At 51.8% G+C, this 21,883-nt stretch overlaps 3 protein-coding genes across 6 annotated transcripts in view; 1 reads left to right on the forward strand and 2 right to left on the reverse strand.

Annotated features, from left to right (window-relative positions):
- Positions 1–639: 639 nt before the first annotated feature.
- Positions 640–8,898, reverse strand: ART1 (ADP-ribosyltransferase 1). Its single transcript, XM_026010581.2, has 5 exons — positions 8,762–8,898; positions 4,589–4,706; positions 3,531–4,311; positions 2,483–2,524; positions 640–945 (listed from the first exon to the last, which is right to left on the reverse strand). Exons 2-5 carry the CDS (start codon positions 4,649–4,651, stop codon positions 857–859), a joined length of 975 nt encoding a protein of 324 aa, XP_025866366.2. The 5' UTR covers positions 4,652–4,706; positions 8,762–8,898; the 3' UTR covers positions 640–856.
- Positions 8,899–10,572: 1,674 nt separating this feature from the next.
- On the forward strand, positions 10,573–14,221 carry ART5 (ADP-ribosyltransferase 5). 4 transcript variants are annotated; one of them, XM_072725871.1, is made up of 6 exons: positions 10,752–10,883; positions 11,067–11,095; positions 11,129–11,279; positions 12,230–12,959; positions 13,709–13,741; positions 13,823–14,221. In XM_072725871.1, exons 3-6 carry the CDS (start codon positions 11,220–11,222, stop codon positions 13,927–13,929), a joined length of 930 nt encoding a protein of 309 aa, XP_072581972.1. In that variant the 5' UTR covers positions 10,752–10,883; positions 11,067–11,095; positions 11,129–11,219; the 3' UTR covers positions 13,930–14,221. The 4 variants fall into 4 exon arrangements, with proteins under 4 accessions (XP_072581975.1, XP_072581972.1, XP_072581973.1 ...); XM_072725872.1 differs by having other exon boundaries at positions 13,826–14,221; XM_072725874.1 differs by lacking the exon at positions 11,067–11,095 and having other exon boundaries at positions 10,573–10,883; positions 11,162–11,279.
- A 503-nt stretch (positions 14,222–14,724) lies between these two features.
- XNDC1N (XRCC1 N-terminal domain containing 1, N-terminal like) overlaps positions 14,725–21,883 on the reverse strand; it is a 38,422-nt gene continuing 31,263 nt past the window's right edge. Inside the window, exons 20-25 of the mRNA XM_072725864.1 lie at positions 21,329–21,421; positions 20,073–20,265; positions 19,520–19,647; positions 19,279–19,357; positions 16,042–16,171; positions 14,725–15,226 (exon numbers count right to left, since the gene is read on the reverse strand). Of these exons, the coding sequence (XP_072581965.1) occupies positions 14,856–15,226; positions 16,042–16,171; positions 19,279–19,357; positions 19,520–19,647; positions 20,073–20,265; positions 21,329–21,421 (994 nt within the window). The 3' untranslated portion in view covers positions 14,725–14,855. The remainder of the gene's footprint in view (positions 15,227–16,041; positions 16,172–19,278; positions 19,358–19,519; positions 19,648–20,072; positions 20,266–21,328; positions 21,422–21,883) is intronic.

Here is a 21,883-nt window from a genome sequence, read left to right on the forward strand (position 1 = left end):
TGGGAGTTGGGGATCCAGCTTCCTTCCTCTCTAGAGATAGGAACCTTAGGATGCATAGAACAGGGCAGGGATTATGTCTTTGCTGACAAGAAATCAGCTGAGACCCTGGCTGAGGACCTGATGCTCTCTTTGCTGTCAGTCGTGCTCTCTACCCTGTGGAGCTGGAGCCAGTCCACGTTATTCCCACACACTGACATTCAGAGAGCTTCAAAGTGTCCTCAGTGGGGGCGTGCAGAGATGAGCTGTTCACAGAGTATTTGTTCCTTTCTGACTTTCACATGTTTTCTGGCGCTGCCTCTGTGCTTTAGACCCATTCCCTGCCCTCAAGAGCTCACAGTCTGACATGGAAGACTGACATGGGCACCTGGTGTAGAGAACCCCCCTCCCCGAGACCTATGGGAGCAAAGAGGCAGGGCCCCTTGCCCAGCCAGGAGAGAGAGGTCAGAGCGGGCTTCCTAGAAGACTGAACAGCAACTTTCCAGGGGCACGTGTGAGGCATTTGAGTAACACCAGCAAATACCATGGCCAAGGGCTTTCCTCCCCAGGCCCTCCCCAAACTAGTTTAATCTTCAGTCTCCCAAGTGAGTTGTCGCCTGCCCTAGAGACCCCTGCCTCTATTCAGTGTCTCACTCTCAGAGCTTTGGGTAAGGCTCAGTCCCCGAAGTCCTTTATTTCTTCATTAGCAAACCTGGCAGCTGCCAGAGGAAGTCCCAGTGTTCCTTGCAGAGGGAGTTACCATGGATCCTGGCTGTCCTTAAAGCACACAAGAGGCTGACATCGCCATGTTCCACGATCAAGGCAGCGTGTTGGGAAGGCAGAGCTGTTCAGTGTTGGATGGATCATGGGAGGCTGGTCTCTATGAAAAGGTTCCCCCAGTTCCCCCAGCAAGAAACCAGAGCGTCAGTAGGAGGGACCAGACTGCAGAAGGGGGGCCTTGACCCATGGCTGCAGGAAAAACAGAGCCAGAGAGAGAGGTTTCGGGCTAAAATCCGGTACACAAAGGAACAGGATGAAGAGGAATGAACAGAGTGAGCTGGAAACACTGACAAACAATGGGAGCCAGAGATGAGGAGCAAGAATTCAGGGAGGAGGGCAGGCAGATGAAAGAGCCCCCTGTTCGCCTTCCAGAGGTTACTAGGAGGGTCTGTGCCCCTGCCTCCGCTGACACAAAGGAGGCATTGCAGGGTGGGGTGAACAATGAGAGGAGATGTGAGTGGGCTCTAGTGATGCTCATCGTTGCCCCTCTGCCCAACCTCTGATTGCTGGTTGTCCAGGGGTAGGGGTGGATCCTAAACGTGTCCAGTGCTTGAAAATACATTACCAGAACTCAGGCTGGTTGGAGGCTGGAGATCTGGATTCTGACACTGGCTCTGCCACTGACTCATTCTGTCACCTTAGGCAAGTCACTTCTGTCTCTGGGTCTCCCTTTCCTGTATAATGAGGATAATACTCCCTGTTCTTCCCCCTTCCAATAGTTTATTGTACAATGAGGATAAAACAAGATGGTGTCTGGGGAGTGGTGGGGACCAGGTAGTGTGGTGGTTCAGAATTTGGCTGTTTGGACCCTACCCCTTACTAGCTGTGTGTGTAGGGTGGTTGCTTTACCTCTCTGGGTCTTAGTTCCCTCATTTGTAGAATAGGGGCGATGACAGTACCCACACTCCTGGATCATGGTGAGGATTCATGGCATCATGTGCCTGGAACTCTGAGTGGTACTATGTCATGGAGAATGGTGGGAACTAAGTGGAGGCCAGGGCGCCTGCCTGCCCTCGGTTCACAGAGCCCTGGGGCAAGGAGGAGGGGCCTAAGGGGGAGGAGTGGAGAAAGCCATTATTCCCTGAGAATGGCCCTATTCCAGTTGGTTCCCCTGGAAAAGCCTGTCCCCACCTGGAGAAGTGTGGCCCAGAAAGGCCCAGATGAGGAGGATATTCAAGGAAAGAAAAGAGTCACAGCTGAAAGGCACCTGGGGGTCATCTAGTCTAATATGCTTATTATACAGATAGGAACACTGAGGCCAGAGAGGGATTGACTTGGTCACAGAGAGAGTTGGTAGAGTCTGGATGAGAGCGCAGGTCTCCAGCACCCAAGGCCTGACCTTGACCTTGGAAGGGGGTCTAAGGAGCCCTGAGGGCAGTAATAGAGACAGTGGGTTCTGCAGCTGAAAAAGACCCAGGGAGGACTGTGGGAGTGACCCTTCCCTCTGTCCCCCCAGGATACCCTGGATCTCTCTGGGGCCTGATCAGTGGCCTCCTGTGAGGGTGGGGGCAGCCCCAGACTGGCAGGCAGGTGTGTCAGCTTGCATGACCACTGCCCCATACACACACATATGTCCTATAGGGGTTCTGCTTCAGAGGATTTACTTGTTTTGATGAAAAGGGGGTTGTTTTCCTTTCAAGGGGAACATGCATCCAGGAGAGGAGTCCAACCCAAGGGCAGCCTACTTATCCTTCAGCTGAGCCCCACATAGACTTGCAGCTCTTACCTGAGTTATCCAGACGGCAGGGCCTAGACTTACACTGCTTGTCTATAGGGAAGAAACAGAAAAGAATCAAAGGGTCAGTAGCTCTCAGGACAGGAAGGAGCCCCAGAACCCTGTGGTCCATCCCCAGCTTACTCTAGGACAAGCTGGTATATTTTCCCCTAACTCTGCTTCCTTATGGTAGGACCTCCCTTACCTGCATTTGACTTGACCCATGAGCAGCAGAGCTAGAAGAGAGCCAGCCCTCTCCCTCTCCCATGCCTTGTCACAGCCAAGGAGGCACTAGTTGATGTACTTTGCACTCATGATGCTGTCCAAGTGGGAATGGAAGCCACCCTGGACCATCTCCCATTTTAGATGCAGTCCACAGTTCCAGCCAACAACCTGCCTCTAATTGTGCAAAATGGACCTCGCAAACCCCTGGGAATCACTCAGCCAGGACCAGCGGGCCACAGCCCTTTCAGAGATTAAGAACCTGGGCCTGTCTTCAGGATTCCACCTCTGGCCGGTCCTGGGGGATAGACAGGAAGAGTATCTGAAGCCTGTGACTGCCTGAAGTGGAACTTTGGGGCACAACACCCAACTGCTGTCTTCCCACCCCCCTGGCACCCCCAGTCAGTATACATGGCAGCACAGGATTTCCATTCAGCCAGATACATGTGCTCCTCTTGGAAACTGAGTTTGGGGCTCTTACTTGTACTTGGCAACAATGGTCTGGATGTCAGTGCTGTGGCCATAAATTAGTTGCCTTCTAGCTTCCAGCTGGGAGAAAAGCCTGACCAATTCTGTTTGGCCCTCAAATGGCCACTTGCTTCAGTCAGGAAACCCTCTTCAGCCTCTCAGCAGGTAAGTGGCCAGCCCTGCCTTAGGGACCTCCAAAGACAAGGGTCCTGCTACCTCAGAAGATTGTCTCCCCTTAGATGCAAAGGGTAGAGGGGCAGAGGATAGGACTGGGTCCCCCTCACTGTTCATCTGTTTGTCGAATTTGTATATGGACCTGCTGGAAATGCGGGGAAGCCTGTCTTCTGCGTGGGGCACACTCCACGCTCACCTTTAATGTATTCACAGTTGTAAGTGCTGCGCTTGCCCAGGGACCGGAGGTAGATGCGGGTGGGGCCCTGGGCTGGTCTACTGGCATTGATCACCTGGAAGGTCTCGAAGGGGGGGATCAGCACCTCCTCCTCCCCGGGGAAGAAGGAATAGCCCTTGATAGGTGCCCCAAGGCAAGTCCAGATGCCGAAGAAGGTATCCTCCCCAAACTGCTGGGCTGCGACGTTCTGCAGGGATGCAGATGCAAACCCCCCCAGCCTTACGGTGGCCCCGGGTCCGGCTGGCCGGAAGCGCAGGCCATGCACCCCTCGGAACACCTGGTGGCACTGGGGTGAACGCTGGCCCCTGCCCAGCAGCTGTAGGGCCTCCGTCAGCAGGAAATGGAGTGTCTTGAAGGAGAAGTGGTTGAGGTAGTAGGCTCTGGAGCGGCCCGCCTCTCGCACGGCCGCGTTGAACTCCTTGTGCAGGGGGCTGTTGGCCGTGTAGGCCAGGAGGGCCACCCCGTGCTCGTCGCGGAAGCCCGGGGGCCGTGCGGGCAGCCGGGTCGGCCTCGGGCCCCACTCCGGCCCCCAGGCCTGGCGGTCCTGCCACTGGCTGCTTGCCAGCGCCCAGCTGTCGGCGTACACCTTGTTGGCCTGGAACTCCGTTTGGTTGAGGTCGGGGAGAGCAGCCGTCATGGCTGCCGCGCAGCCAGCGTACTGGTCATCGAAGGAGGCCGGGGCCATGTCCAGGGGCATTTCCTGGGAGAACAGGTCTCGACGGGTGATGGGGTGGCCCTGGGCCTGAGGGAGACGGGGCAGTCAGGACTGAGAGATTGAGCCTGGGAGAGTGGGAGCCTGTCATCAAATTTGTCCAACTAGATGAGGACCCCCAGGGTCCCAGACACACCTGGAGGGGGAGGGGGTTGGGACCACTAGGGGGTCTGGGGCTGGCCCCTCTGCTGGGCGAGCGGCAGTGGAGACAGTCACCCTCTACTCCCACGGCTCCTCCTCCCAGCGCTCAGAAGAAGCCAACAAAGCAGCTCCCTGCTGGCGTGGGCACGGTGGAGGGTGACCATACCTGAAGTGCTTCCATGAGGCCCACAGACACAAGCAGCAGAGACATCAAGGGAGGAGTCTGCATGTTGGAGGTAGCCCTGGACAAGTCACTGTCTCTCTGTGGGTCTCAGTTTCTTCATCTAGAAAATGGGAATGATACCTGTACAATTTAAAACATTAACTGACACCTGGTCTGTGCCACTCCCAGTGCCTGGCACAGAGTCACAGCATAAAAATGAAGACTCACGGCACCTGGGTGGCTCAGTTGGTCATACGTCTGCTTTCGGCTCAGGTCATGATCCCAGAGTCCTGGGATTGAGCCCTGCATCAGGCTCCCAGCTCAGCAGGGAGTCTGCTTCTTCTCCCTGTCCCCCGTCTCCTCCTCCCCGCTCATTCTCTCTCTCTCTCTCTCTCTCTCTCTCTCTCTCTCACAAATAAATAATCTTTAAAAAAGAAAGAAAGAAGGAAAGAAAGAAATGAATGCTCGGGAGAGGACCTTTCTTGCCAGAAGGATCTTGGGAGACTTCCTGGAGGAGGTGTTATCTGAATAGGATCTTTCAGGATGAATAGGAAAATAAAGCTTCGATCAGTGGAGATTGGGAGAGGAGTGGGATTTGGGGTGGGAAAGAGCCTACCTAGAACAGCAGAAATAAGAGGAGCAAATGTATTGGATGTAAAAAGTGAAAGACCTGGGATCCCTGGGTGGCGCAGCGGTTTGGCGCCTGCCTTTGGCCCAGGGTGCGATCCTGGAGACCCCGGATCGAATCCCACATCGGGCTCCCGGTGCATGGAGCCTGCTTCTTCCTCTGCCTATGTCTCTGCCTCTCTCTCTCTCTCTCTGTCTCTCTCTCTGTGACTATCATAAAAAAAATAAAAAATAAAAAAGTGAAAGACCTTGTGTCCAGCATGGCAGAGCTTGCAGTGTGGGAATGTTGGAAAGACTGGGGCCAGTCTTGAAAGGTCTCGACTGCCATGGTGAGAGGTTTGGGCTTCACCCAATGGGGGATGTGAGGCTGGAACAGATCCAGGACTGGCCAGCTGGTGGGGCCATGGCAGTTCTCCAGGGACAGGATCCAGCCATCCTCTCCTCCCGCAGTCCTGCTGAGAACTGAGCCCTCCTCTCCTAAGCCCTCAACTGCATCCAGGACAGTGATAGTGTAGACTCCCAGGTGGTGAGGGAGAGGGCCTGGGAGATAGGGGAGGATGGGGTAGGGAGTGATGCTCCAAGAAGGCGGAGTCCCAGCTTTGGGTCAGGATTGGAACAGATGGCTTTTAAATCAGCACTGCTTCTTCTTTTTTTCTGTTTCTTTTATTACCAAGTAATGCATATGCTTATAGTGAAAAAAAAAATGAATCATAGAGTCCAAGTGCCTGTCTTCTTTCTCCCTCCGAGCCCTCCCTCTCTCATACTTGTGCTGCTATTACCATAATAATAGTATCCTGTAGGACCATTTTAGGTGCACGTGCAAATAATTTAATATGTAAATATGCATGCACCCATAGTTTCCTGTACACAGGCTGGTTTTGGTTTTTATTGTCATTTTTTTTTTTCAAAAAGAACATGCCTTCACATCCGTGTCCTAGAACGTTTTTTTTCCAGGAAACAATCTATCAAGGACTTCTTTCCATATCATATATACACATCTACCTTATTATATTGACAGCATGGAATTTCATAATATAGTTAAAGCATAATTTGTTCAACCATTTTCTTATTGATCGACACAGATTTTTTTCCTAAATTTTTTGCATAAAAAAAAGATTTTATTTATTCATGAAACACGCACACACAGAGAGGCAGAGACCTAGGCAGAGGGAGAAGCAGGCTTCCTGCTGGGAGCCTGATATGGGACTCGATCCCCAGACCCTGGGATCATGACCTGAGCCAAAGGCAGATGCTCAATCACTGAGCCACCCACGTGCCCCTTTTTTGACATTTTTGATATTACACATAATACTTCACTGAACATCCTGGTATAGAAATCTTTGTCTATTTGCATATTTTTATAGGAAAGATATCTAGAAGTTATATGATGTTTAAAGGCTATAATTATTGTTTATTTGGCACTGCCAAACTGCCACCCAGGGACACTGGTTTGCCCTTCCACAACAGTGAATGAGAGGGCCCTTTCCTCTACATCTTTGCCAGTGCTGGCTATCATGGCCTGTTTTTAACTTTCACTTACCTGGTGGGCACAGATGGTATCTATTTTTTAATTCACATCTCTGCTCACTAATAAGATCAATCTTAACTTTAATTTTTACCATTTTAAAGTTTTAATTTTCTACAGGTAAATACATTTTCATTGTTCAAAATTTAAATAGTCCGAAAGGCATGCAGTGAAACACCTTTCTCTATGTCCTCCCCCTGTCTCCCCAGAGGCAACTAACATTCCCATTTTCTGTGTATCCTTCTAAAGATACCCTATGCACGTATAAGCAGAATCACAGGTATTTCCAATTTCCTTTCACAAATGGTAAAACAGCGGTTCTTTATCTTCGGAAATCTGATGAAAGCTGAAGCCTCTCCTCAGAAAATGGATATATGCACTCTCACACCGTGTTATAGGAGTTTCAGGTGCTTGTGTCTCTACCCCCAGTCGTACTCAGGCTAAGTGTCCCTGCTCCATAATCCCCTCTGGTTCTTTTCTTTTTTTTCAATTTTTAAAAATATATATATGAGGGAAGAGATGAGAACACATCTAGAAAGGGGGAAAAAAAAAACACAACAAAACACAACTTTCCTCTGTGGCCTCAGGACAGAGCCTCCTCAAGTTGGCATTGGAGGTGCTCTGTGACCTAGCCCTCCATGTTCTTTGCAGCCCTGTGCCCTCCCCCCTGCCCCATGCTTGGCTTCTTCAAGACAGAACAAAGCTCCAGGTGAGGCATCACTGCTTCCTTCCCTGTGGCTCTGCACGCATTGCCATCTGCTGGGGATGCCCTCATCCTACTACCCACTTTTCAAGACTTAGCTCAGGGGTCACCTTCTCCAGGGAGCCGTCCAACTTCTCTGTGGTCTTACATCACCCAGTGCTTTCCTCTGTCACTGTCCTCATCATACTGTGTTGCCCTTCTGTGTCTATCTCCTGTCCTGGCTTGTGAGTTCCTTCAGGGCTGGGACACAGAATGGGTCACTTTGAACAAAAGATAGCCCCCCAAAAACACAGAGCTGAGCCCCAGCCAGGCACAAATGAGGCCTCCTGGAATGTTTGCTGAGAGTCTGAGAGGCTTTCTGGGTACAGCTGACAGTGTAGGCCACTGCAGAGCAAGTCGATGGATGACTTTCACCAGCAGCGTTGAGGGGGAATAGGGTGGGACCCAAGCAATGAGGACATTACGGGAGGTGAAGAGATGGAGGCACTGAGCAGCCACTTCTATCCTACCTGCCCTCTGTTTTTTTCCTCATCCTGTCGGGACACCTGTCAGTTTCTCCTCATCCAGACCCTCACTGAACTCACTGAACATTCCCTTCTGGGGTTTTGACTCCAAATCCCTTCTCAGGAACCCCCAAATTTCCCAATGCCCCCAAAACTTCCAGATATCCTAAATAACTCCATCAAAGATGCTATGGTCTGTATGTTGGTGTTCACCCAAAATTCATATGTTGAAATCCTAATGCCTGCTCTGATGGCTTCAGAAGGTGGGGCCTTTAGGACATAATTAGTTCATGAGGGAAGAGCCCTCGTGAATGAGATTACTGTTCTTATAAAAGAGACCCCACAAAATTCCCTAGCCCCTGCCCCCACATGAGGACATTGTGAAAAGGTGTTGGCTATGAGCCAGAAAGAGGGCCTTCACCCAACCATGCTGGCACCCCAACCTCAGACTTTCAGCCTCCAGAACTATGATAAATAAATGTCTGTTGTTTATAAGTTATTCAGTCTGTGGTGGTTTATAGCAGCCTGAACAGACTAAGAAAAAAGTTTCCCTGAAACTGTTCCTATCGACTCCTAGAATTCCACCAATACTCCAGATTTCAGGTGCCTGGGTGGCCTTCAGCTCAGGTCATGATCCTGGGGTGTCAGGCTCCCTGCTCAGCAGGGAGTCTGCTTCTCCCTCTACCCCTCCCTCTGCTCAGGCTCTCTCTCTTTCTCAAATGAATAAATAAAATCTTTCTTAAAAAATACCCCAAAATTCCCCTTTAAAAAAGTCTTTCCCTGCCCTGTACCCAGGAGGAGGGTGGTGTGCCCCTTACCTAGGCTTTCTCCAGGGAAGCTGGTGTTGGTCTCCAGTGATGACCACCAGGGGAGGGGGAAGGCAGGTTTCTCCTTTATACTGTCAGTTCTCCTACCCCTTGTATCCACACAGCTGCTCAGAAATGTGACACTCCCCCATCTATTTCTGGATGTCTCCTGAAGGCTTGGGAACGTTAGCCTCTGCCCAGTCTGCCCTGGGCCCGTGTACCTCCCATAAAAAAGGGAAGTCCTGAAGCCAGAGAGAAGGTGGGCTGAGACATCGAGGATCCAGGCTAGAACAACTGCCTCCCCACTGGGTCTGGTCCTTTGTGCAGCAGTCCTGTCCTCAGTATCTTTGCACTTTGTCTTTTTTTTTTTTTAATTTTTATTTATGATAGTCACACACACACACACACAGAGAGAGAGAGAGAGAGAGAGAGAGAGGCAGAGACACAGGCAGAGGGAGAAGCAGGCTCCATGCACCGGGAGCCCGACGTGGGACTTGATCCCGGGTCTCCAGGATCGCGCCCTGAGCCAAAGGCAGGCACCAAACTGCTGCGCCACCCAGGGATCCCTGTGTTTGTCTTATGTGCACATGGAGACTCTCCTAATGTGCAAGGACAAATTTCCAGATTAAGGAGGCTGGGTCTGGCTAGCACTGATTTGCTGTGTGATCTTGGAGGACTTTCTGCCTCACTCAGGGTCCCTGCTCAATGACTAAATGTGACTCCATCTCCTGGGGCCTTTCTTGGATTTCCACATTTCGGTTGGGAGAAGCACTTCCATGTGGGGAGAGGACAAACCCTGATCCCGGTAGATCTGCTACCAGGGACTTGTTTCAGCAGGCCTAACTGTCCCAGACAGTATCTTCTGTTCCAGCAACTGCGAGTGCTCAGGGTCCTCCATGGAGCCCAGCAGTCAGGATAAATAGGCAAGATTTGGTTTTTCACAGTAATGGGGAACAGTAGAGAAACTGATGTTTCTAATCTAGGTGAACTTCGGGATGGTCCATCTCACTGGAAGGGGACAAGAGTACTTATCTAGAAGCTGTGTGTCTGCCTGACAAGCGCTCTGATTTTTTGGGAAGACACTTTTCCCACCTCCCTCGCCGCACTTCTCCAAGCCCAGACACACAGTTTGTCTTTTTTGGTATATAGGAAGGATTTTTGGAGAAAGGATTCTACAAGAAGGAAATTCTTCATTTGACTGGCAACCTGTGGGAATGGGGCGGTGCAGATGGGGCTAAACGAATGAGCCAGATCAGGATGGAGGCCCTGAGGAAAGTCTAGCCTTCTATGCCCACCTCAGCCCCAGCAAGCAGCAAGAAGCATCTCTTTTTGGGACCCCCAAATCCCTGACCACTTTGGGAATAACCCTCAGGTTCAGGCTGCCAGAAAGCTGTCCCCAGAGCTGCTTACTGATTTCTCAGCTGGCCCCTTCTCCCATTACCTCTGATTAGCATCCAAAACTCAGAGCCAGGTTATTTATAGACAGGCCCGCAGCAGGGGAGGGGAAAGGCTAGTGTTTATAAACATGGGGTCACCTGGGTCTAAGAGATCCTGAGAGAGGGTCTGGGGAGGGAGCGGGGCTGGCCCCTGCGGGTGTGAGACAGCTCTGCATCTGGTCCAGCCCTACTGAAGGGAAGGGGACGGGTGGGTGCCGCTCAGATGCTGGACCACACGTGCCCCATGAGTGGGCCTTATGCAAATTTCATGCAAATCGGCGAGCGCCCCAGCGGAGAGTTCTTGGTGGGGGGGACCCTCGTGGGCCTCCCCGGCCTAGTGGTCTGAGAGCTGGGGCACGGCCAGGTCGGGGCCGCTAGAGGGAGAGGCCGAGCGTCACAAGTCCCTCCTCTAAGCCCGGTCTCGCTCCGAGCCAAAGCGGATTCCGCAGAGAGGTCGCAGTAGGGGAGGGGAGGTGCGCCCCTCGGCCCCTTCCCGCGCCGCCCGCGTTCCCCGGCCCCGTGTCCGTTGTTGCAGAAGAGAGGTGTCGGGTTACCGCCGCGGGGGCTATAGTTAGCCGCGGGACTCTGTGGACCGGCCGCACTCCCGGGACAGCGGGACAGCGCAGCGCCCGCCGGGACTTAGCCCCCCGCCGCCCGTGCCCTCAGTGCTCCTTCCCGCTGTCACCCAGCAACTTCAGGTGGGTCCCTGGCTCCCGCCCCCTCCCCTCCCCGGGCCGAGCCAAGTTAGTGCTCCACCTTTACCATCGCAAGACGGTCCCGGAGCAGAAGGCGCCGGGCATGGGGGCAGGTGGGAAACCTGGGGAGCCGGGCCCTGGGGTTGGGGGGTACGGCAAAATCTAAAACCCCGCCCACGCCCTTAGGCCCGCCCTTGGCCCCGCCCACACCCGCTTGGGCCGCGTCCCGGACTGGGACCCTTCACACCCCAGAGGAAGGGACCCTGATCTCTGTCCCCCAGCCCATCGCCGCTGGTGCCCTCTTCATCTGGACCTCGCCCTCCTGAGTCTCCCCCAGGAATGATGCTGGCGGCTCTGCTGATGGCTCTTAGCTACCTCGGCTTCCATGCCCTCTGGCAGGTAACTGGGAGAACCTTCTGCCACAAAGGGAACAGGTCAGATGCAGACCCAAAAGAGGTGGACTGGGGGGCTGACTCCTCAAAAATTTCTCCCAGGGACGCTTTCTAGGATACCAGTCCTCTTAATCCTCTTCTTCTCAGGAAACTCCATCCCCTGCAGGGAGCCCCAAGTTCCCATTCTCTCTCCCAGAACCTCTGCCTCCATCCACTGGTCCCCTTAGGGTGCTCCTTCCTTCATATTGTTCCTCCCCACTCCCTGTCTGCCACCACAGGCTCAGCCCAGGGAAACCGGCTCTGGCTACCTGTGTGCTGCCCTCCTGCAGGCCCTCCCAGACCAGAGCTTGACCTCCTCCACAGCCCCACCCCATGCTTGGGAGTATGGGCTGCAAAAGCAGGAGAGAGGACTCAGGAGTCTCAGAGCTGACACTGTCTGGGTGTGGTGGCATGAAGGGGCAAGTGAACCTAAGGATGGAGACCTGGTCAGGTCACTGGACGTTGGCTGTAGATTTGTGTATCACCTGCATACTGAGTCTTAGAGCCAGAACAGTGTTTGGAAGTCAGCTAACCCCACTTCCTACCAGGTGTAGGAACTCTCTAAGGACAAAATGACCCCTTCAAGTTGTACATGCTGCCCTCGCAATATTCCTGTGAGGTTGGAAGTATCCTCAGTTTATACATGGAGAACCTCAAGCTCAGAAAAGTTAAGAGACTTGCCCGAGATCCCACAGCTAGTAGGTGGAGAAGTCATGATTTGAATCCACGGCTGTCTGACTCCGGCAGCTGTGCTATTTAAGCTCTTGAGCTCTTGCCAAATGACATACACTGGATATTTGGTCATGGAAACGAGATACTGTGTTTCTGGATTGATCTGCCACCAGTCCAGTGTTCTCTGTCCAGTGCTCTGAACTTCTGCCCTTTCCTATGTGGCTCCTCTCTTTCCTACATCCATAGGCCCAGGCTGTTCCCATCCTGCCCCTGGGCCTGGCTCCAGACACTTTCGATGATGCTTATGTGGGCTGCACAGAGGAGATGGAAGAGAAAGCAGGCCCTCTGCTGAAGGAGGAGATGGCCCGCCATGCCCTGCTGCGAGAGTCCTGGGAGGCAGCCCAGGGGGCCTGGGAGCACAAGCGCCAAGGGCTCACCCTGCCCCCTGGCTTCAAAGCCCAGCATGGAATCGCCATCATGGTCTATACCAACTCATCTAACACTTTGTACTGGGAGCTGAACCAGGCTGTGCGGACAGGTGGTGGCTCCCGGGAGTCCTACATGAGGCACTTCCCCTTCAAGGCTCTGCATTTCTACCTCACCCGGGCCCTGCAGCTGCTGCAGGGCAGTGGAGGCTGCAGCCGGGGACCTGGGGAGGTGGTGTTCCGAGGTGTGGGCACTCTTCACTTTGAACCCAAGAGGCTTGGGGACTCTGTCCGCTTGGGCCAGTTTGCTTCCAGCTCCCTGGATGAGGCAGTGGCCCGCAGATTTGGCAACGCCACCTTCTTCTCTCTAAGGACTTGCTTTGGGGCCCCTATCCAGGCCTTGTCTGTCTTTCCTGAGGAGCGCGAGGTGCTGATCCCTCCACATGAAGTCTTCTTGGTCACCAGGTTCTCCCAGGATGGAGCCCGGAGCCTGGTGACCCTCTGGAGCTATAATCAGACCTGCAGTCACTTTAACTGCGCCTATCTGGGTGGTGAGCCATGCATGAGGGAAGCAGGACCAGCAGGGTGGGAGAGACCAGGAGACCCACGTGGTCAGTGGGGAAGTTGGGATGACTGTTCTCTATGACTTGGGTTCTCAACTCTTAGGAGGCCTTTTTTTTTTTTTTTTTTTAAGATTTTATTTATTTATTGAAAGAAAGAGAGCATGAGCTAGGGGGAAGGAGAAGGAGAAGCAGACTCTCCGCGCTGAGCAGGGAGCCTTATGTGGGCCCCGATCCCAGGACCCTGAGATCATGACCAGAGCCAAAGACAGACGCTTAACCATCTGAAACACCCAGGAGCCCCTCGTAGAAGGTCTTATAAGTGTTTTCTGGCTCTATGAAACCCTCAGGTGATTCTGTAAATGTTCTCAAAAGGTTCTATCTGCTGAACAGTCTAATTGACCAAAAGAACCCGGTTAAGAAGGTTGAAAAGCAGAGGAAAGTAATAGGGGAGCTGCTTCAGGTCTCAGGAGGCCTTGGACTAAGTGGGCTTGACACGACATATATACACCATACCCAAGTGCTGAGGCAGGGACAGGCTTCAGGAGCAGCTGGGGCTGGGGTGGGAGTAGGGATGGATAGGGAATCTGCGGGAGATTTCCCAGGGGAGAAAGAAGAAGGAAAGTTAGAGCTAGAAGGGAAAGCTGGATTGAGAAGGGGAATGGCCCACGCCAGGGCCTGGAAGGAAGGGAAGCTTGGAGTGTGAGGAGCCCAAGGCCTCACCGTGCTGTCTGTTGCAGGGGAGAAGAGGCGGAGCTGTGTGTCTGTACCAAGTGAGTATCTTTCTGCCCCTTCCTCACCTGCTTCAACTCCCCCTGGCTCAGCTGACCTTTCACCTTCTTTTTTCTCTCCAGCAGGAGGGCACCCGGACTCCACCTCCAAGAAGGACTTCTCTCTGCTTTCCTGGAAGACCCTGCTCTTGGCCCCCGGGGGCTTCCAGCTCTCAGGAGCTGGGCCCTGAAAGCCCAGTGTCTGTCACTTAGGAGTCCTAGGAACTCGTGACCTTCATATGAAGAAGAAGGCCTAGAATGGCCTCGAAGCGGGAATGTGGTTTCGGACCCAGCCCTAGCAGCCATTTCCCCAGGGATGGGGACCTATCCAGTCATCTCTCTATCCAATCAGGATATGGGGGGATTTGAGGCCATGGCAGGGTGGAGGGAGTCCTGCTATGTGGTAGGGACTCCCTGGGACAAGCAAGGGTGGTACTATGATGGCCACTCAATTAAACAGTATTGCAGTGTGGTGACATCAAATTTCATTGGTTTGATTGGTTTATTCCATGAGACTAGGCCATTTACCCTGCTTTGGCTTTGGGAGACTCAGAGACAGAAGGACTAAAAGGGTGACTTCTTGATCACTCCTAGACATGGTCTCCTGTGCAGACCCCTGTCACATACCACAACTTGCAAACCCAGAAGCTTTAACGGCCAGAGATTCCTCACAACCTCCCCAAAGGAAGGAAGGAAGGAAAGAGGACAGATGGATTCATCAGCCCATTTCTCAGATGAGGAATGCAAAGCTAAGGAGGGAAGCAACTTGCTTAGGGTCAAAGAGTTAGTATTGAAACCAGGCTCCCTGCCTCCCAGTCCAGAACTCTTTTGACTAAAGATTCGAACTCAAAGTAGGAGCCTAAGCCTGAGATACCTGGGACCCCAGAGCAAGACCTTTCTCTCTGTCCTGCTCCCACAAGAGTTCATTTCAGGGGTGAGGGAAGGGGAACCTCAAAACATGGAGAGACAGAGATTCTCACACATTCTGGAGGCATCTGACATCCAGAACAGAAACTTTATTGAGGCAAGTAAAGCAGCATAGGCTTCTACTGAGTGACACCTATCCTCACCCACCTAGGCTGCTCTACCAAGCGACAGAAGGGACCCTCCCACTACATCAGGACCCCTCGATTCCCAAATCTTCCTTCTGGGGCAGGTCCCCAGCCGCCTCTGATTCCTGCTCCCTGTGCACTAACACATGAGCTGGGGAGGAAGGGCCAGACTCTCCAGAAGCTGGAGTCTCCACGATCCCTGGCACTGTCAGCTCTGGGGTTTCGATCCCTGGCACTGTCAGCTCTGGGGTTTCGGGGATGGGAGGGCCCAGGTTCTGGAAGCTGTTACGCACTCGGGTGATGTAGCGACTGAGGATGCTGGCACCTTCAGGTGGCCAGGACGTCCCTCCCTCTGCCAGGGTCCTCCGCACACCAGCCACATCACTTTGCAGGCGAGACACTGTCTTCGTCAGCTCCGTGAGTCTGTTGCCAAGGTCTGGGGTGGGGGACAAAATGCTGATGGGGCGGTCCCTCAGAAGATGAGCCAGCCCTGAACCACTTCCCTTAACAGAATCCCAGGGGACATCCTGCCTGCAGGCCAGAGGGAGTGAGAGACTGGCTCATGGGCTGGGGGTCAGGATAGGCAGAGTCTGGAGCAGACGAATCTGAGTGGGACTGGGGTAGTCGTGAGTTTAGGAGATATCAAGAAGGAAAGTCTTGTGGGCCAGAGAAGGGATCAGGAATCACAGGGATGGGAACATTTTTAATGGGTAGAGATTTGTGTCTCTGTACTTGTCAGCCCTATTCCCATCTACCCATGCTCAGGGCCCAGTTTGAATTACACCTCTGCTTTCTCCAACTTCTGGTCCTCTCTCTTTCTACCTTCCCATGAGCCTCTCAAAACAATAGGCTCTCCATCTCCCTGGGGCTCCCTTTGCAATCTGGGTCTCTCCTAAGTACTATCTGCTTACAAAGATGGTTTCTCTTTCTCACCAGACGGAAAACTTCCCTCGAGTCTCTGCTCTACCCAGTGCCCCCTCCCTCCAAAATGAGGCTGGAACAAAGGGGATGTGGCAATGAATGTAGATTGAATGAGTGAATTAGTGAATGAGCAAATGAATGAGTAATGAGTTAAGAGAGTGAGCCAATGGATGAGTTAACGAACACACGAAGGAAGGAGTGAATGAAATGAGTGGAATAAATGTCAGAATGGCTCAGAGAGTCATTGAGTAGGAGGGCCACACTGCAGGGTGTGAGCCTGGGTATTTATTCCCGCAATGCACGGGGAAGGCTTGGGGGTGAGCCACTAACCTTTCCGTCGGGTCTCCTCAAACTCCCGCTGGGCAGTCTCTATGTAGCGCTGTACCAGGGCCTTGATGACTTGGAGGCGGTAGGATCTGTGCTCTCCCTCCCCAGGCTCTGCCCCTGCCCCGGGATTGGCCTGAGATGGGAAGACCAGAGGGTGAGAGGGACTCTATCCCTTCAGTCATTTTGTAATCACTACACCCTCTCCCCAGATGATAAAGGATGGAGGTTAAGTCTCTCCCTGAAGGCCACATAGCTAGAAACTGGTGCAGTCCTGGAAGGCAGAAGGAGGCAGAAGCTGAGCAAAGGCTGAGTATAAAAGAACTGGGGGTGTGGTGTGGGGGGGCGTGCAGAGCAGAAAGGTGGGGGCAGAGACAAAAATGTTGAGTCTGGCACCATCGAGTTCTCTCTCCTGCCACCAACCCCACCTTGGTTTTCTTGAGTTGGTCCAGGTTAACCTTGCCCTTCAAAGGCTGCAGAGGGGGAAACTAGAGGATGTGGAGAGGTGTCTATTTGGAAATCATCAGGCAAATTGGAATGATTGATTTGGAGTCCGGCTGTAGACCCCAGGACAGTACCAAGGGGGCAAGCAGGGCCCATGTAGATAGGGCAGACCGTGGGAAAGAACAGAGGTGTAGTAGGCAAAGCAAAAGACTGGGAAGATAGAGGCTCAAATTCTAGCTCAGTCACTTAACAGCTGTGCGCCTCAGGTAAGTTAATTCCTTCAGGCCTGAGGGTATCCAAATTTAATACAGAAGTAGTAGCAATGCCTACTTCCCAGGTTAGTACTTCCCTGGCATAGAGTAGGGGCTCTCTAAATGCCTAGGAAATAATTATTTGTATATAGTTTTGTCTTCTCTTTAAATATATTTTTTAAAGATTTTATTTATTTATTCATGAGAGACAGAGAGAGAGAAAGAGAGAGAGAGAGAGAGAGAGAGAGAGAGAGGCAGAGACACAGGCAGAGAGAGAAGCAGGCCCCATGCAGGGAGCCTGATGTGGGACTTGATCCGGGGTCTCCAGGATCAGGCCCTGGGCTGAAGGCGGCGCTAAACCAAGCCACCTGGGCTGCCCTCTTCTCTCTAAATATTTTATAGTTAGCATATTTACTCATAAAAAAAAGCAAGGTATTTTATTAAATATTTTCAGGGGAAAGATGGGATTGACCAAGCTGGGGCAGGCAGAAATATGAGAGAGAATTATAGGCCTCTTACAATTACAGAGTCTATAAAGCATTTTCCTTGTATAAAATAAGGAATAAGAACATAGGGAGGTCATTTCCTGAGGATGCAGGGTAGGTGGGCAGGGACATCCGACTGGGTCACCAAAGAACAGGCTAGTGAGGTGGGGGCAGCTGGGAGGAGGGTGGGACTCCAGTGGGGGACATCCTAGCTGGCTAGTGTCGGGGGATTCAGCAGGACACAGTAGCTCTACCCCTCTAGGACTGGGCACAGGCCCAGAGAATTGGGTACAGCCTCAGGTGGAGAAGTGGAGTCTCATCCTAGAGTGCAGCCTCCCTGACAGATGGTCTGTGAAGAGGCACCAGGCAGCCTGGACAGGAATAGGAAGTGACCAAGGGAAAAGGGTGATAGTTCCAGAATTTGGAGTCAGAGGTCCATGACGGTGAAGGAGGCATCCACATAGGATCGCCCGGAGCCAGGGAGTGGTAGGAACTGGGAACTCTGGGCGTTTCGTTGATTGTAAGCTTCCTGTTTGCCCCATGCTGGGTACATGCAGGTTTTTGTGCCTAGAACTCCCATCTCCACTGTATCTGCCCATCAGCCTCCTGTATACCCTGCAGCGTTCTGTTCTGTTCTCAAGGGCTCTGGGAAGCTCCCTGACTCCTGAGTCTGGATCTGGGGCTTGTCCCCTGTGCTCCCTGTGCTTCTCTCCATCATGGGCTTGTCCTGTGGTGCAATTACTGTCCATTTCCTTCTGCTACTCTAGATAGGCAGCACCTTCAGAGACCACTGTTATGCAGATCTTTATTGCCAGTATGGGTGTGCTTGGTAAGGGTTTGTTGAACAAACTATCGACCAATCAGGGAAGGCCTTCCTTACCTGGGGATCCAGGGACCTCAGAGCTCCAGAGTTGACCTGGGGCCCCCTCAGACGGGCCTGGAGTCTCTGGCTTGGAGAGATCCTCAGATAGCAAGTGTTGTATTTTGTTTTGTTTTGTTTTGTTTTTCAAAATATTTTATCTATTTATTTGAGAGAGAGAGAGGGCATGAGCAAGAGAGAGAGCGCAAGCAGAGGGGGAAGGCCAGAGGGAGAAGGGGAAGCCTATTCCCCGCTGAACAGGAAGCCTGACTCGGGGCCCAATCCTAGGACTCTGTGAACATGACCTGAGCCAAAGGCAGACACTTAACAGTCTGAACTACCCAGGTGCCCCCAGTTAACAAGTTTTAAAGGGAACAGAGAGAACCTCCTACAGACTTGGCCATAACACTGGCCTAAAATAGGATGGGGCTCCCATGCCTAGCCTGGGTCAGGGAGCAGATACCAAGAGGTAAGGAAGCTCAGCCTCCTCTCTCCTCTTGTCTCTATCAGCTGTTTAACTTCCCAGTTTGTGATGGCATTCTTCCCTTGGTTTCTTAACATTTTTTAAATTAATTAATTTATTTATAAAGATTGTATTTATTTATTCATGAGAGACACAGAGAGAGGCAGAGACACAGGCAGAGGGACTCGATCTTAGGACCACAGGATGATGCCCTGAGCTGAAGGCAGATGCTCAACCACTGAGCCATCAGGTGTCTAACATTTAAAAAAGAACCAAAAACATTCAACTGTGTCTTGGCTCAGTTTAAGGCAAAGAGGTTTGTCTGAAATCTGGAGCTTTTTTCTTTTTGATGGCAAAAAGATTGTGTAAAAATAGTAATAATGCAATACTGACAAGGATTGGTAGGGGAGAGTAGGGGTTTCCAGATCCTTCTCTGGCTCAGCAGGCGCTCAAGCAGCTGCTTAAGGCTGCAGGACAGGTCTGAGCCAAATAGGTGCCTGTGGCTTAGGAGCAGCGCAGTATGGATTTCTGTTTAAGCTGGGTGACCCATGATTGGAAATCTAGGAAATGGCAAGAGCCAGGAACAGGGAAAGGCAGCCAGAAGCGAGAGGAGGACTTGGGAAATGGCTTTCTGGGGAACATACTGGAAAGACAGACTAGGGGTGTGCAAACAGGTGGTATAGACAAGACAGTTGAAGTCCTGGTGTGACAAGACCCAGGACTAGGAAATGAATTACTCACAAAGGTGGGGATTGGCGGATAGTCCAGCTTCTTGCTTTTGCAGCAGGAGCAGCAACAGCAGATGAGGCGGAAAATTTTCCTGAGAGATTGGGAGGGGCCAGCAAGGGTTAGTCAGGGGCCAGGGCCTAGGAAGTGGCGGGGGTGGGGGGTGGAGGTAGAGTGGTGGGGGGGGGGGGTGGGAACAAGCCCAGTGGAGTGCGGGGTGCGTGGGAGGTGGGGGGTGAGCGCTCTGAGTCATCACCTGAGGAGGTAGAAGAGGGCTTTGGGGGAGGGCAGGATGTTGAAGGGCACAGGCAGCGTCAGGCCCTCCCGGAAGTAGGACAGGTAGAGCTTGGAGCGAGCAAACTTCCACTCCACATCGGCGTCGTCCTGGGGCGGAGGCAGGGGCTGAGCAAGGGCCACTTTGGTAGCCAGCCCTCCTGCCAGCCCTGTCTGCCTCAAGCTCCCCAGGCTCCACATCTCTCCTTCTGCAGTGTGCCCACCACCTTCTTCTCCCCTTTTCCGTCTACCACCCACACTGCCCCTGCCTGGAGCACCTTTTCCTCTCTTCCTCCCCACTAGCTTTCATCCTCTGCCATCCAGTTCCTGCCCAGGCTGTTCTCCAGCCACAACCCCTACCCCACCCATCTTCCCTCTGCCTTCTCATGTTCCCACCTACTTTTCCACAGCGCACACTTCCTCACAACCAGGAAGTGGAAAGAGCACCAGACTTGGGTCTGGAGAAACTGATAGCATTACTAAGACTCATCCCTGTGTCCCTTCTTCTCCCTGGCCTTGAGCTGGCCTCAGCTCACCTCAATCTTCTGGAAGGAGTTGGTAATCATGGCGATGAGCATGTTGAGCAGCACAATGACCATGACAATGGTAAAGATGCCATAGAGGACCCGGCCCACGAATTCAGGCACCAGAAACTGAGGCATGTCTACAACGCTGTGCTCCTCCATGCCAAACATAGTCCAGAACAGAAACTGGAATGTCTCGTTGAAACTGGCACGCAGAGCCGAGCAAAGGATAGGATGTGAGGGGTGGGAGGAGAGCCTAAGTGCTGCCCCCCAACACTCCTCCTCACCCTCCAGGACCCAGCCAAGGGTTTTCTGCTTCCGTGAAGCCCTTGGACCACCCAGGCCCAGTCCGTACTGACTCTTGTCATTCCTCAGCTCTCACTCATTCTTTCAGTAAGCCAACATTTATTGAGCATATAGTAGCACCAAAGGTGCTAAAAGAAAAGGTAGAGGGTGTATTGCAGATTAAAGGAGACTAATATGACAAGAGAATGTAACACATGACCCAAACTGGATCTCAGATTTTTAAAAAGCTAGAAAGACTTTTTGGCGGGGGCAACTGGGAAATTTGAATAAGAACTGTGAAGTAAATAATAATTTGGGATTCATTTCAAATTATTTACTTATTTAATATTTTTTTTCAGAAGTAAGCTCTATGCCCAATGTGGGGTTTGAACTCATGACCCCAAGATCATGATATTAAATTTTTTAAGTGTGGAGGCATCTGGCTGGCTCAGTTGGTAGCACATGGATTGTGAGTTCAAGCCCCACATGGGGTGTAGCACCTATTTAAAAAAAAAAAAAAGAAAAGAAAAGAAAAGAAAGAAAGAAAGCAAGAAAGCTTTTGAGTGTGATAATGGTGTTGTGGTTATGCTGTAAATCTCATGAAATATTTAGGGATGAAATGTCATGATGTTTGCACCCTACTTTTAAATGTTTCAAGGAAGAAAAAAAGAATAAGGAGAGCAAAAAATTGAGCAAAATGTGGCAAAACATTTTCAATTGATAGGGCTAGGTGAAGGGTATATAGGTGTCCAATGTGCTTTGAATTATTTCATAGGACTGACATTATTAAAATAATAAGTTTGAGAAGAAAGTGAGTAAATGAATGAGTTAACAAATGAATGAATGTGAATCGAGAGAGTGAATTAATTTTTGCCCAAACAAGAGATTAATTATGAGTGAATAGATGAAGAAGTAGGGGAAAGCAAAGGTGATCCCTAAGCTTCAGACTTCCACCTGCCCATGCTGCCTCTGCCCCAGCATACTTGCCCAGCCTCTCCGTCTCCTGGTAGGGCACATAGATGTTGTTGAGACCACAGAGGAAGGCAGTCAAGATGATTATGAGGATGAACATGAACCTGGCAGGGGGTGGGATGGGGAAGAGTCAGAGAAGGTCTCCACCTTGGGAGAAGTCATGCTCTGGGAAGAGGGATCAGATGACACCCTTCAGACTCAGTATCTCTTGACAAGTGTTCAATTTGGTGACTATTAAGAATAGAGAAAGTAGGGATGGGAAAGGAGAAGCCATTTAAAATGGTGCCAGGGTAGGGGTGTGCTTGGGGGCTCATGATCTCAGGGTCCTGGGATTGAGCCCCTAGTTGGGCTCTGTGCTCAGCAGGGAGTCTGCTCAAGGATTCTTTCCCTCTCTCTCTGCCTCTCTTCCTCTGCCTACCTTCCCAACCCACTCCACACCCACCTCTACTCACATGCGCACACTCTGTCTCTATAAATGAATAAATCTTTAAAAATCATAAAATAAAATGGTGCCGAAGCAGGAGCTCTTCCCTGAGAATGAAGGGTACTGAGATGAAGCAATCAAA

The sequence above is a fragment of the Vulpes vulpes genome, chromosome 11 (genome assembly GCF_048418805.1).
Source record: "Vulpes vulpes isolate BD-2025 chromosome 11, VulVul3, whole genome shotgun sequence".
In the NCBI taxonomy this organism is placed as follows: Eukaryota; Metazoa; Chordata; class Mammalia; order Carnivora; family Canidae; genus Vulpes; species Vulpes vulpes.

Coding starts and splice junctions, on each gene's coding strand:
- ART1 (XM_026010581.2), bottom strand. CDS start 4,651: ATGCAGACTCCTCCCTTGATGTCTCTGCTGCTTGTGTCTGTGGGCCTC. Junction 2,525..3,530: donor CAACTGTGAATACATTAAAG/GTGAGCGTGGAG, acceptor TCTTCCCTATAG/ACAAGCAGTGTAAGTCTAGG. Junction 946..2,482: donor CTGCCGTCTGGATAACTCAG/GTAAGAGCTGCA, acceptor TTTTTCCTGCAG/CCATGGGTCAAGGCCCCCCT.
- ART5 (XM_072725874.1), top strand. CDS start 11,220: ATGATGCTGGCGGCTCTGCTGATGGCTCTTAGCTACCTCGGCTTCCAT. Junction 11,280..12,229: donor GCTTCCATGCCCTCTGGCAG/GTAACTGGGAGA, acceptor CTACATCCATAG/GCCCAGGCTGTTCCCATCCT. Junction 13,742..13,822: donor GAGCTGTGTGTCTGTACCAA/GTGAGTATCTTT, acceptor TTTTCTCTCCAG/CAGGAGGGCACCCGGACTCC.